The 14175-nt window shown below is 40.5% G+C and overlaps 1 protein-coding gene across 3 annotated transcripts in view; it reads right to left on the bottom strand.

Annotated features, from left to right (window-relative positions):
* Positions 1-1066: 1066 nt before the first annotated feature.
* The window catches only part of LOC122545806 (histone deacetylase 2), a 94255-nt gene continuing 81146 nt past the window's right edge, over positions 1067-14175 (bottom strand). For all 3 annotated transcript variants that reach the window (XM_043684717.1, XM_043684722.1, XM_043684729.1), the window contains exons 13-14: positions 2307-2349; positions 1067-1512 (exon numbers count right to left, since the gene is read on the bottom strand). In XM_043684717.1, the coding sequence (XP_043540652.1) occupies positions 1482-1512; positions 2307-2349 (74 nt within the window). In that variant the 3' untranslated portion in view covers positions 1067-1481. The remainder of the gene's footprint in view (positions 1513-2306; positions 2350-14175) is intronic.

Below are 14175 nucleotides of genomic sequence, written 5' to 3' on the forward strand. Positions count from 1 at the left end.
GAGGGCATCATTTCAGAACAAGGGGTTCCACATTTACAAGATGAGGAGAAATTTCTTCTCTCAGAGGATTGTGATTCAGTGGATTTCTTCACCAGAGGTTTGCTGAGGCTGGGTCATTAAGTATATTCAAAGCTGGGGCAGACAGATTTTCAATGAGTAAGTGAATAATAAATTATGGGGAAAAGGCAATAAAGTGGGGCTGAAGATGATCAGATCAGCCATGATCTCATTGAATGGTGAAACAGATTTGATGGGATGAATGGCCTTCTTCTGCTCTATATCCGATGGTATCTATAAGGCAGGTACAGCAATTTCACATCACTCAATGATTTGAAAGATGAATTATAATGCAAGATGCTATCATGCAGCAAAATCCAGTCCAACACCTTTCTAAAAGAGTACAGTAAAGCTCCACACTAACTGACATTGAAATTGCTTCACAACAAAAAAATGGTACAATGATGATGAATATTCCATGTCAATCCAAAGTAAAACAACAAATTCCTGAAAACGGCACGTAAAACAATTTGGTTTTATATCCAGGCATTTCTCAGGAAGTGATGATTCAATTGGACAAAATATTCCAATTTGTGAAGGAGAAACATCTAAATAGTGTAAAGTGCTTTTATAACCCATTTCCTTCCTTCCATTGTAGTGCAATAAAATGGGTTGACACCAAAGCACAGAAGTAACTAATATTTTTCTGATCAAATTACCTTCCCGGACTGATAGTTTAACAGCGGTTCATGCAATCATACCAAATCCTTAGCCAAAATCCAAAATATCCTATCAAAACCAAAAAAATGTTCTTTGATATTGTTGCTGAAAGTAGCTTAGTCATTAGATTTGAATTCCATGTCTTATTATCTTATTATCCACAACCAACTGAGGAAGAGGGAGCACTCCAAAAGCTAGTGCTTCCAAATAAACCTTTTGGACTATAAGCTGGTGTTGTGTGATTTTTAACTGTGTCCACCCAGCCAAGTCCAACACCGGCACCTTCAAGTCAAGATTTCAAAGAGACATCAAGTTGCAAAAAAATCTAGAAATCATTAATGTACTACTGTTAATGTTTATCACACAGTGCAGATGAAAGTTTATTTCAATATGACTGACACTTCTGCAGTATTGGTCATATAACACTGTTCAATTACAAATATTTGTAAAAGAGTAAACACAGTTTTCAACAGGATAACCAATGCCATATTTGAAGCAAATAGTTTCAATAAAAAAATTACTTTAAAATGCTATTATTTGCAACATGGTAGGGTGTTTGTCAAAACATAACCTTTCTTTCTCTTGGCTTCATAATTAGGACTATTTGTAATTCTGCTGCCTAGAATATCACAAAGAAACTGCCAAATAGATGCCCAGTTCTGAAATAAATATGCAGCACATTGAAATCGTACAAGTCTGCAGTCTCTCAAAATTATTTCTTTGAGATGAGATCTTCATTTGCAACACAAAAGGACTTCAAATGTTCATGAGTTGCTGGGTTGTTCAGATTTTATCCTGATAATGAAAACAAATATATAATTGGTGATATTATTACTAGACTGCCATACATACATTACATGATACAATGGCCATTTTAATACATAGAAGAATGATCACGCAGGCCATATATAATTAAAAACGTACTTCCCTCGAAACATTTTATCCTCCTTTCCAAGGGACACTGAATGACACTAGACAACGCTCTCTGGTACCTTGTCCAAGTGATCTTTTTGAATTCCCGCATCAGCTGAGGTTACCACTCTATGTCTCAATCTCTCCCCCTTGCATGAGGCATACCGCCTCTCCGGTTTAATCACCATTAGCCAATCTCAAGTGAGACAGCAGCCAATTGGTATGGTAGGACTATGATAAATTTACATTACTTTAATCAAGTATGAATCTAAACAGCAAGTGCCAGTCTGTTACACTATAGTACAGAACATTACAAGCTTGACATGGTGATACAGCACCACTCAAAGACACGCATCTTCTAGCAGAGAAAGCAGGCTAATGATTAGATAGGAGGATTATGGGTTCACCATATTAAGCCTTCATCCACATTTGTATCATTACTTAGCTGTGATTGAAAGACAAATGACTTACGGGCTCACATCATGTAAAATTAACTTCTAATTATTCAATGCTGTTCAGGTGGTTTCAGTTTAAACTTTCCTACAGATGACAACTGGGTCCAGGTACAAATCAATAGAACAGTTTAATTTCTGGCTTGGTGCACTTGCTTATTAGGTTGTCACCTATAGTGAACAATGTAACTAATTTAAAACATTACACATAACAATTTAGCTTACCCTTTTACATCAGTTTTCTCTGCAATATCTTCCTCTTCAGCATCTGCAAACAGTTCAGGCATTATTAGGTTGTTTAAAGGTAAAGAGGAACTTATAGAAGAAAATACAACTTGTATATGTTCCTTTTAATAGAAGAGACTTTTCTGCAGGTTTAATATTAGTTTCTAAATTTCAATTCATAGAATCGATTGTCATGATTTTCTCAGAAATGATCTTCATCATTCTTGGATGGAAGTTCGACTTATACAAATGGAATTTTGCATCAAGCTTATACAGTAAATCAACTGAGACAGTTTTCCACAGCAAACAGAAAAGCAGTGATTGGTTTTTCAATTTTTTTTTTTAAAATGAAGCAAGAAACAGTGATAATCTGCTTACATGGTTTAGGAGATAAAAATTAGATTAGAATTAGAATGAAGCCTTACATGCAATGTATTACTGGAACATCATCTGGTTTCCAACCTTATGTCTGCAGAATTTATGATGTCAAAGGAAATGCACCAAGGTGCTTTGAAAGAGCACTATACAGTATTATATCTAAATCTGCAGGGTGAAAATTGGGGCAGATGACCAAAAGTTTGGCCAAAGAGGTAGCTTTTAAAGAAAGAAAAAGAAAGAGGGAGACAAAGATTGATGGAAGGAATTTCAGAGCTTAATGCAGTTGAAGGTATGGTCACCAATAGTGGAGCCACTTAAATTGCGGATGCTTGAGGCCAGAATGTGACAAATAAAATTACTGAAGAGAGCTGTAAGACTGGAGCTATGAGCTAGGGAGAGTTGAGACTATTAGGGATTTCAAAACACAAATAGGAATTTCAAAATCAAGACATTGGCTCCTCCTCCAGCAGTATAAGACAGTGAACACTTGGTGATGGGTGAACACAAGTTAGCAAATTAAAACACAGGCAACATTTATTGGATGATCCTGTGTTTATGATGGGTTCAATGTGGGACCAAAACCCAGAGAGCTTATGAATAGTAAAATCTAGGGGAGGCAATGACCTAATGGTATTATCGCTGGATTGTTAATGACGCAGGTAATGCTCTGACGACCCAGGTTTGATTCCCACCACAGCAGATGGTGTAATTTGGATTCAATAACAATCTGGAATTAAGAGAGTCTGTTATCCATGAATCCGTTATCGATTGTCGGTAAAACCTATCTGGTTCACTAATGTCCTTTAGGGAAGAAAACTGGCATCCTTACCTGGTCTAGCTTACACATGACTCCAGCAATGTGATTGACTCGTAAGGATGGGCAATAAATGCTAGCCTGGACAGTGATGTCCTTATCCCATAAATGAATAAAAGAAAACTCTGCTTCAACGGTGGAAACAGGAGATCGAATGAATATATGTTTCAAAGCTTACCTTCATGTCAACTGTGACACCAAGGTTACATACATACGAAATTGATCTCAGATACCTGGCAAGGAAGGGGGCTGAATTAAAGAATAAAGATTGACATGGTATGTAGAGGGGGTCAGAAACAGTTTACCAGCTGCAGCTTCAGGGGACTGCTGACTGGGAAAATAAAGTGAAGAGTGACAAGAAAATTACTGGTTCAGGATATTAAAAATGTAGTTTCTTTGCAAGAAGGGATTAACTGATAAACATCAGGAATAAGTGAAAGTCAGGCCAATATAGTAAAGTGATATAAGTAAGAAAACCAAGGTAAGAAAGTAATGTTAGTGTAAGGGAAATAAGTTAATAGTATACATAAGAATAATTATTTTAAAGTGAGTAACTGAAGGGCTTAGTGGAAGTCATGGCAGCAGAGCTTGCACCTGTAATATGCTCCTCCTCTGTTATGTGGCAAATCATGGAAACTTCAGTTGTCCCTATGACCACATGTGCAGGAAGTGTGCCCAGCTATAGCTATTGGCTAATTGCATTTCAGAGCTGGAGCTCTGGGAGAATTCACTGTGGGGCATTCACCACACTGAGCAAGTCATCACTAGCATGTGCAACGAGGTGGTCACACTGCAGGTGAAGACTGAAGAGGCAGAAAGACTATCGGACTAAGCAACACCTCCATTCCGGTTAGATTCACACATGTATTGGGACATAATTTTTAACCGTTTCACCACAGGCATTCACCACACTGAGCAAGTCATCACTAGCATGTTCAACGAGGTGGTCACACTGCAGGTGAAGACTGAAGAGGCAGAAAGACTATCCAGCAGAATACAGGAAGGCAGATAATGCCCTTGCGGCCAATCCCCAAACAGATATATCATTCTGGATACTGTTGGGGAGATGACTCTACAGGGGAAAGCAGTGGCAGCCAACTCATGGCACCAGGGGTGGGTCAGCTGCACAAGGGGAGGAAGAACAGCAGGGCCATCATGGTAGGAAATTTAACTGTATGGGGAACAGACTGGTCTTTCTGCAGCTGTAAAAGGAACACCAGGATGCTACTAGAATCCCTGGTGCCAGGGTGAGAGACGTTACTGAACAGTCTTGGAGCATTCTAAAGTATTTGGCACTGCTGCCTCTCAGCGCCAGGGACCCAGCTTCGACTCCTGCCTCAGGCGACTGTGTGGAGTTTGCACATTCTCCCGGTGTCTGCCTGGGTTTCCTCCGGGTGCTCCAGTTTCCTCCCATGATCCAAAGATGTGCTGGTCAGGTGAATCAGCCATGCTAAATTGCCCATAGTGATAGGTGCACTTGTCAGGAGTAAATATAGAGTAAGGGAATGGGTCTGGGTGGGTTACTCTTCGGTGGGTTAGTGTGGACTTGTTGGGTCAAAGGGCCCGTTTCCACGGTGTACGGAATCTAATCTAAAAAATAATTGCCAGAGGTCACGGCACAAATTAATACCAATGACACAGGGAGCAAAATGAAGAGATCCTGCAGGCTGTACTTATTGAGTTAGGAAGTGGCTTAAAAAACAGGATCCAAAAGATAGTAATCTCTAGACTACAAGAAGTTTGGCATAATGCAGGACAAAGCAGGCCATTTGTTTGATACCACATCCACAAATACCTACTTCCTCCAACAACGATGCTCAATAGCAGCATTGTGTACTATCTTCAAGATGCACTGTAGAAATATTACTAAAGATCTTCCACCTTCCAAATCCATGACTACATACATACAGAAGGTCAAGGGCAGCAGATACATGGGAAACCACCACCTGCGAATTCCCCTCAAAGCCCATTGAACTATCCTGACTTATTCATTGTCACTGGATCAAAATTCTGGAACTCCCTCCCTAAGAGCATTGTGGGTCTACACACAGCAGGTGGACTACAGTGTTTCAAGAAAGCAGCTCACCATCATCACCTTCTCGAGGGCAACTAGAGACAGGCAATGGACACGCACATCCCACGAATGAATAAAAAAAACTCCAGTGGCATGTGTGAATGAGTATAGAAATAGGAGGTTAGTCCAGATGAATGCGTGGCTGGTGAGATGGTGCAGGAGGAAGGGCTGTAGATTTCTGAGACACTGGGATCATTTGGGGTGGTGGGACCAAGGCATTAGGTTGCACCTGAACTGGAATAGGACCAGAATCCTTGCAGGGAGGTTTGCTAGTGCTGTTGGGGAGGGTTTAAATAAGTTGGTGGGTGAGGGGTAGGGGATCCAGAGTGCATATGCAGTGAGGGAGATGAATGGCCAAAGTTGGAACAAAGAACAATTGAGTCAAAACGGCACATAAACTATGGACACTTAACGCACATGGGAAGTTTGACACAGCTGAATGGTTTTTATTTTAATACAAGTATTCTGACATGCAGATGAACTGAGGGCTCATTAAATTAAAATATGGGGTATGATGTCTCTGCTATCACTGAGACATGGTTGAAAGACAGGCTTGGTAGCACAATATTGCAGATCTTACAGTCTTCAGGTTAGTTAGGAAAGGAGGTAAAATTGGATTAGGTATCGCAATATTGCCCAGGGAGGTACAATGACTTCTAAGATGTCATCCCACAATAAGGAGGGATGACATCTTAAAAGGTTCCGCAAATGAAGCCATATGGGTGGAACTTAAAACCAAAAAGGAACACTGCTTGGAGTGCACTATAGATCTCTTAACATTTCGAGAGAAAGAGAACAGATATGGAGGCAAATTTCAAAGAAGTGTAAAATAGAGTAGTGAAAGTTGGGGATATGAACTTTCCCAATATTAACTGGGGTGGTCATAGTGTGGAAGGTTTAGATGCAATGGAATTCCTAGACAGCTCTCCTGAATGCATTTTAAGCCAGTATGTAGAAGGTCCCACAAGACAGGGTGCCATCCTCATCTTAATTTTAGGTAAAGAAGCTGGGGAAGTGGTTGAAGTATCAGTGGAGTAGCTTTTTACAGAGTGTGATCACAGCTCCACTAGATTCTAGATTGCTATGGAAAAGGATGGACCTGAACGGGAGGCACGGTAGGTCAGTGGGTAGCACTGATGCCTCACAGCACCAGGGACCAAGGTTCAATTCCAGCCTTGAGCAACTGTCTGTGTGGAGTTTGCACATTCTCCTCGTGTCTATGTGGGCTTCCTTCGGCTGCTCCGATTTCCTCCTACAGTCCAAAGATGTGTAGGTTATGTGAATTGGCTAAATTGCCCATAATGTTCAGGGATGTGTAGATTAGGTCCATTAGTCAGGGGTAAATGTAGAGTAATGGGGAATGGGTTTGGGTGGGTTACCCTTCATAGGATTAGTGTGGACTTGTTGGCCTGAAGGGTCTATTTCCACACTGTAGGGATTGTATTCTATGAAGTTAAAGTTCTAAACAAGGGGAGTGCCAATTTTAAAAAGATCAGGCATGATTTGAGGGACAGATACTTCTGGTAATCGAGAGAGCAGTGGGACACATTCAATAAGGAAATAGGGAGTTTACAGGGGCAATAAAGATAACATGTAAGACCAACAAATCCAGCAAAGCCTGGATATCGAGGGATGTACAGGATAGGATAGAGAGAAAAAATTAGGCTTATGACAGATACTTAGGACTCAAGTAGAAGCACAGAATGTGCAAGGGCAAACTTATAAAAGTAGGAAAGCAAAAGGTGAGTATGAAAATGTCATGGCAGGTAAAATAAATGAAAATCCCAAGTTATTTTACAAGTACGTTAAGGATAAAATGATAATGAGGGAAAGAATAGGACCCATTGTGTGATAACTTGTGAGGAGCTGGAAGATGTAGGTAAAGTTCTAAATGAATACTTTGTGTTGGTACACACTAGGGAGAGGGATGATGTGGTTATAAAAATCCAGGAGAAGGACTATGCTATATTTCAAGAGATTAGCATAGACACTGAGGAGATTCTGAGTGGTCTGGCAGGCTTAAAATTAGATAAAATTCCAGGGCCAGATGAAATACACCCAAAGCTGGTGATTGAAGCAAGGGAAGAAATAGAGGGGTGTTAGCAATAATTTTCAATTCCATTCTAGCCATAGGCAAAGTGCCAGAGGACTGGAGGACAACTAATGTAGTACTGTTATTCAAAAAATAAACAAGGTTTAAGCCAATCTAACCTCAGTGGTGGGGAAACTATTGTAGTCAATTCTAAGGGACAAAATTAATCTGCACTTGGAGAGGCAGGGTTAGTCAAGAACAGTCAGCATTGTTTTGCTGAGGGGAGGCCACTTTGACTGAATCTTTCAAAGAGGTGATCGGGGGCATAGATGAGGTCAATACATTCAACTTCCCGTCTATTGGAATTCAGAAGGCTTCTGATAAAATCCCACATGAGACAGTGATAGGGAAGGTAAAAGCCCACGGGAATCCAAGAAAATCTGGCTAATTGAATGCAGAATTGATTAAAAGGCAGGAAACAGAGTGATTTTCAAGGGGTCTTTTTGTGACTTGATGCTTGTATCCATTGAATCAGTGCTGAGGTCATTGATGTTTGTGGTAGATACACACAATTTGGGCTTGACTGTAGGAGGGTTGAACAGTAAATTTACAGATGGTATGAAATTAGTGTGGTGATAAATAGTAAGGAGTATAGCCGAAGATTACAAAAGGATACAGAGGGGCTGCTCAGACGTGCTGATCAGTGGTAAATGGAATTTAATTGGTTAAGTGTAATGTGATGCACTTGGGCAGATTAGTTCTTCTGAACTCCAATGAATATAACCCTATCCATTCAACCCCCTCCTCAAAAAATTAGCCTGGTAAACCTTCGATGTATTCCCCCCATAACCATAAAGTCATAAGATATAACAGCCAAACTAAGCCATTCGGCCCATTGAATCTGCTCTGTAATTTTATCATGTCTGAGGTGTTTCTCAACCCATTCCCCTGCCTTTTCCCTGTAACCCTTGATCCCTTAGTAATCAAGAACATATCCATCTGTCTTAAGTACACTCAACAGGCGGCATAGTGGCTCAGTGGTTAGCACTGCTACCTCACAGCACCGCTACCTCACAGCACCAGGGACCCGGGTTTGATTCCGAGCAACTGTCTGTGTTGAGTTTGCAATATTCTTCCCATGTCTGCGTAGGCTTCCTCAGGGTGCTCTGGTTTCCTCCCACAGTCCAAAGATGTGCAGGGTAGGAGAATTCGCCACGCTAAACTGCCCATAGTGTCCAAGGATGTGTAAATTAGGTAGATTAGTTATGGGAAATATAGAGTAATAAGGTAGGGGAATGGGTCTGGGTGGAATACTCTTTGGAGGGTTGGTGGACTTGTTGGGCCTAATGGCCTGTTTTCACACTGTAGGGATTCTATGGTCTATGACTTGGCCTTCACAGCCTTCTACAGGTTTGACAAATTCATTACTTTTTATATAAAAAAACATTTGTGGGACATGGGCATCATTGGCTGGCTAGCATTGATAACCCATCCCTATTTGCCCTTGAGAAGGTGGTGGTAAGCTGCCTTTTTGAAGCACTGTAGTCCACTTGCTGTGGGTTGACCCACAACAACGGTAGGGAGGGTATTGCAGGATTTTGATTTCGATCCAACGACTGTAAAGGAACGGTGGTATATTTCCAACTCAGGGTGGTGAGCGGCTTGGAGGGAAACTTGCAGATGGTGGTGTTCCCAAGTACCTGCTGTCCTTGTCCGTCTAGATGAAAGTGATCCTAGGTTTATAAGGTACAGTCTAAGGAACTTTGATGAATTTCTGCAGTGCATCTTGTAGGTAGTACACACTGCTGCTACTGACCGTTAGTGGTGGAGGGATTGAATGTTTATAGATGTGATGCCAATCAAGCTGGTTGCTTTGTCCTGGATGATGTCAAGCTTCTTGAGTGTTGTTGGAACTGCACCTATCCAGGCAAGTGGGGAGTATTCCATCACATCTACTTGTGCCTTGTAGATGGTGGATAGACATTGGGGTGTCAGGAGGTGAGTTACTCACCACAATATCCCTAGTCTCTGAGCTGCTCTTGTAGCCACTGTGTTTATGTGGTGAGTCCAGTTGAGCTTCTGGTCAACGGTAACCCCAAGGAAGTGGACAGTAAGACATTCAGTGATGGCAATACTGTTGAAAGTCAAGGGGTGGTGGTTCGTGTCTCTCTTATTGGTGATGGTCATTGTCTAGTGCGAATGTTACTTGCCACTTGTCGGCCCAAGCTTGGCTGTTGTCCAGATCATGTTGCATTTGAGCACGGACTGTTTCGGTATCTGAGAAGTCATGAATGGTGCTGAACATGATGCAATCATTGGCAAACATCCTCACTTCTGACTTTATGACAGAAGGAAGGTCATTGATGAAGCAGCTGAAGACTGTTGGACCTAGGACATTACCCTGAGGGACTACTGCAGAGATGTCCTGGAGCTGAGTTGACTGACCCTTCAAAACCAGAATCATCTTCCTTTGTGCCTGGTATGACCCTAACCAGCAGAGTGTTTTCCCCGATACCCAGTGATTCCAGTTTTGCCAGGCCTCCTTGATGCCATACTCGGTCAAATACAGCCTTGATGTGTTCTCTAGCAAGAAGATTGTTCTACAGGAGACCAAAACTGCATACAATATTCCTGACGTGCTCTCACCAAGGCCCTTTATAATTGCAGGAAGATATCCCTGCTCCTGTATTCAAATCCTCTTGTTATGAAAGCCAACATCTAATTTGCCTTCTTGACTGCCTGCTGCATCTGCGTTTTACCTTCAGTGACTGGTGTACAAGGATACCCAGGTCTTACCATACATTTCCCTCTCTCAATTTATAGCAATTTAGATAATAATCCACCTTCATATTTTTTGCTCCCTAAGTGGATAATCTTCCACTTATCCACTTTGTACTGCATATGCCATGCATTTGACCATTCACTCCACTTGTCCAAATTACACTGAAGGATCTCTGCATTCTCTTCACAGTTCACCCTCCCATTTGGCTGTTTTTTGCAAATTTGGATATATTACATTTATTTCTCTCATCTAAATCATTCATACATTCTGTGAATAGCTGGAGTCTTGGCACTGATCCCTGTAATATCCCCCAAGTCACTGCCTGCCATTTGGAAACAGACCCATTTATTTAAGTGCAACCCACAATCTACCCTGAAGAAAATGTAAAATTAAGAGTTTGTTCTTAGTGCTTTCGAGTCTAAAATTAAGTATACATAATTATTCATTTTGTCCTTTATTAACCAAGTCTCAGTGTGATTCCTGTGACTGCACATTATCTGCCATTGCCTTGAAGTCTGGGATATAGTTTGAGATGTAGTTAAGTAATATCCATCAAATGGCTCTCTGTGAGTTGTGATATGTGGACACAATTATCTTTATTTGGAAAATGCTGTCTCACAGTGGTATGTGGAGTGGTAAGCATTCACTTTAAAAACACAGGATGATAGAAGCTCATGCAATTCTTTGTTTACAAGTCCCCAAAAATGACTATCCCTTGATCTAACTTTCAACTCTATATTATTTTGTACAGTAAATTTCTCCATCTCGAGTCAACTGTTTTCTAAATTTGGTAACATCCCCCACGCTCACTGTTTATTTGAAGGAGTGGTTTCAAGATAAACATTATGATTTATGTCCATCACCTATAATTCCTGAAATTACCTATTACATCGTTTTGCTAACCTTCTCGGGTATGCACAGTTGTCTTCAGAGTGAAACAATTTTTCTTTGACTTTGATTTGTTTTAATATTTTTTGCATACTTGAGATGTTTTGTAGCATTTTATTTTGCAATTGAGAGGAACAAAGATCAAATTTAAATGCCTTCGCAGCACTGATTCTGCAGATCATAATTCAGATTGTTCAGTTTTAACATTATGTCTAAAGAACCTGAAGTTGAGCAACCGCACATTGTCTGACAGCTCACTGCACACTTCATTTCATGATTTAAGGGATGAGTTCAGGCAGCAGATCGAAAACTTTTTGCAGGACCCTCCCTCAACTTTACCACTTCACATCAGCATGGAAGATTAGTTAACCATAAGCAGCATTAAGTTTAGCTCGTAATTAAGTAAACATGTGGTGTGAATCAAGTTTACAATCTTAACAACTTTCATCACGAGAAACTATCCTTAAAATTAATGTGCATCACTGTGTGGTGTCATTCCAAATTTTGCTTTTAACTTGGTGACATTTAAGGCAAACAATATTATCTTTTACAGTTCTGAACAGTAAATCATTTTCCAATTCCAGATGAAAGTTGTACATTTTTGCTGGTGCATTATGTACTGGTAAATGGGAAAAAAAAAGGGAAATCAGGATCATTTCTGCAAAATGCAACAAAACTTGCGTTTGCTTAGCTTGTGCATGAGCAGTTGTGATGGATATCAGTTTCTTTCCTGGAATGTTTTTCTCAAGCACATACCTTTTGAATTTGTTGTAGGTATCCTCACTCTTTGTTCTGTTTTTAAGGGGCAAAGGGTCAGATGATCCTTGTTAGTTGTCATGTCCTGACAAAGCATGCCCACAAAATCAGTCAACAGTGTTGATCTTGTCTATGGATTCATCTAATTGCAGTGAGAAGCTTTCACAATTCTTCAGGTCTTGCCATAGTTGCTAAAAAGAATGTCTCTGGACAAAGATTCCATTCACCTTGCTGTTGTGAACGTATCAAGTGACATGCTTTGGATTGCCATCATTATTTCTTCCTTATTCTTAGTCTTTAAGTAAATAGTCAGTAGCCAGAGTTATTATTTCATTAATTACTTCGCCATCTATAAATGATTTCTTGTCTTTTGCTTGAAGATGGCAAACATGAAAACATGCTTTTGTGCAAGCCTTACCTTTGGCTGCTGTTCAGCTTTAAAAATGGCCTCAGTTTATCAAACTTGTTTGTCCAAAGAATGTTATTCAACAAGAAACTATCCTTAAAATTAATGTGCATCACTGTGTGGTGTCATTCCAAATTTTGCTTTTAACTTGGTGACATTTAAGGCAAACAATATTATCTTTTACAGTCCTGAACAGTAAATCATTTTCCAATTCCAGATGAAAGTTGTACATTTTTGATTTCTTTTTAAATGGTCGAGATCTGTCATTCATTATTTCTGAACAAGAGTCATAGCGAAGTCAAAACATCAACTGTTTCTCTCTCCGCACATGTTGCCAGAACTCTAGCATTTTCAGTCTTTTTATTCACATTTGCAGCATCCACAGTATGTTGCTTTTATCACCACTCATCAATACTGCTTCACTTTGCAATTCCTAACATAACTGCAGACAGGCCTCCAGATCTGTGGCTCTGGAACATCCAGAATGTTGTTGGCTGTTTTCAAGAGTGGAAAGTCATTTCTGTGGTGGCCATTTGTTTCCAGTGTCCCTGGTCAGCTTGCATTGGTTGGATATTGGATGTGGGAAGTGGCAGTATTCCCTGTAATCTTTCTTCATATCACATGGACCAATTAGATAAGCAGCTGAAGGAAAATGTGTAGGTGTATAGAGAATGCTCAGACAAGCTGCTGTTGCAGAGAGTTCATAGACATGATGGGCAGAACAGCCTCCTATGTTTCTAGTACTGTAATAAAGTGTTTTCAGAGATCAATTCCTTATACATTTCTTAATCGCCTTTTCACATTTGACCAAACAGAACTTACTTTCACCTGCGATGATAGTCCATGTGGTTCAAATTGAAACATAATGTAATAAACTGGCAAAGCCTCTCAAGTCTCTCCTAGCCACGAGCTTCTGAAAGCAGAGGTCATGCAATAGCATGACTATCAATACGCAAGCAGTAAGGAAATGCAGACTTGCTGTGAAATCAATTGTCAACAGACTCTGCAGATCTAAATATTGAAGATCACAAAGCTAAGTGATCAGTCGTTTAACAGGAATAGGGGCAAGTCAGGAGGTGGCTTGTTTTATGGATAAAATATGAGCTTCAAGAATTCATGAGGGGAGATATGACTAAAATTAGAGAAAGGTGAGAGCTCAGGGTTGGGATAAATCGGGAGAAAATTTAGCCAGGTGAAAGCAAAGTACAAAGCAAAACAAGCTGATTGGATGGTCTCAATATTAGCGAGAAGGAAAATCATGAGCTCTGTACACCAATGTTCAATTTTCTATCAAGTTGAACTAAGTTTCACAATTTTTCACAATGTTGATTTTTTGTTGTTGTATTGCTAAAGGAATATATTCAAAGTTTGTGCGAAGATTTGTAGCTCGGATGCTCGTTGTTGTGGTTCTGTTCGCCGAGCTGGAAGTTTTTGTTGCAAACGTTTCGGCCCCTGGCTAGGCAACATCATCAGTGCTTGGGAGCCTCCTGCGAAGCGCTTCTTTGATGTTTCCTCCGGTGTTTATAGTGGTCTGTCCCTGCCGCTTCCGGTTGTCAGTTTCAGCTGTCCGCTGTAGTGGTTGGTATATTGGGTCCAGGTCGATGTGTTTGTTGATGGAGTTTGTGGATGAATGCCATGCCTCTAGGAATTCCCTGGCTGTTCTCTGTCTGACTTGCCCTATGATAGTAGTGTTGTCCCAGTCGAATTCATGTTGCTTGTTGTCTGCGTGTGTGGCTAAT

This window comes from Chiloscyllium plagiosum, chromosome 3 (assembly GCF_004010195.1).
Source record: "Chiloscyllium plagiosum isolate BGI_BamShark_2017 chromosome 3, ASM401019v2, whole genome shotgun sequence".
In the NCBI taxonomy this organism is placed as follows: domain Eukaryota; kingdom Metazoa; phylum Chordata; class Chondrichthyes; order Orectolobiformes; family Hemiscylliidae; genus Chiloscyllium; species Chiloscyllium plagiosum.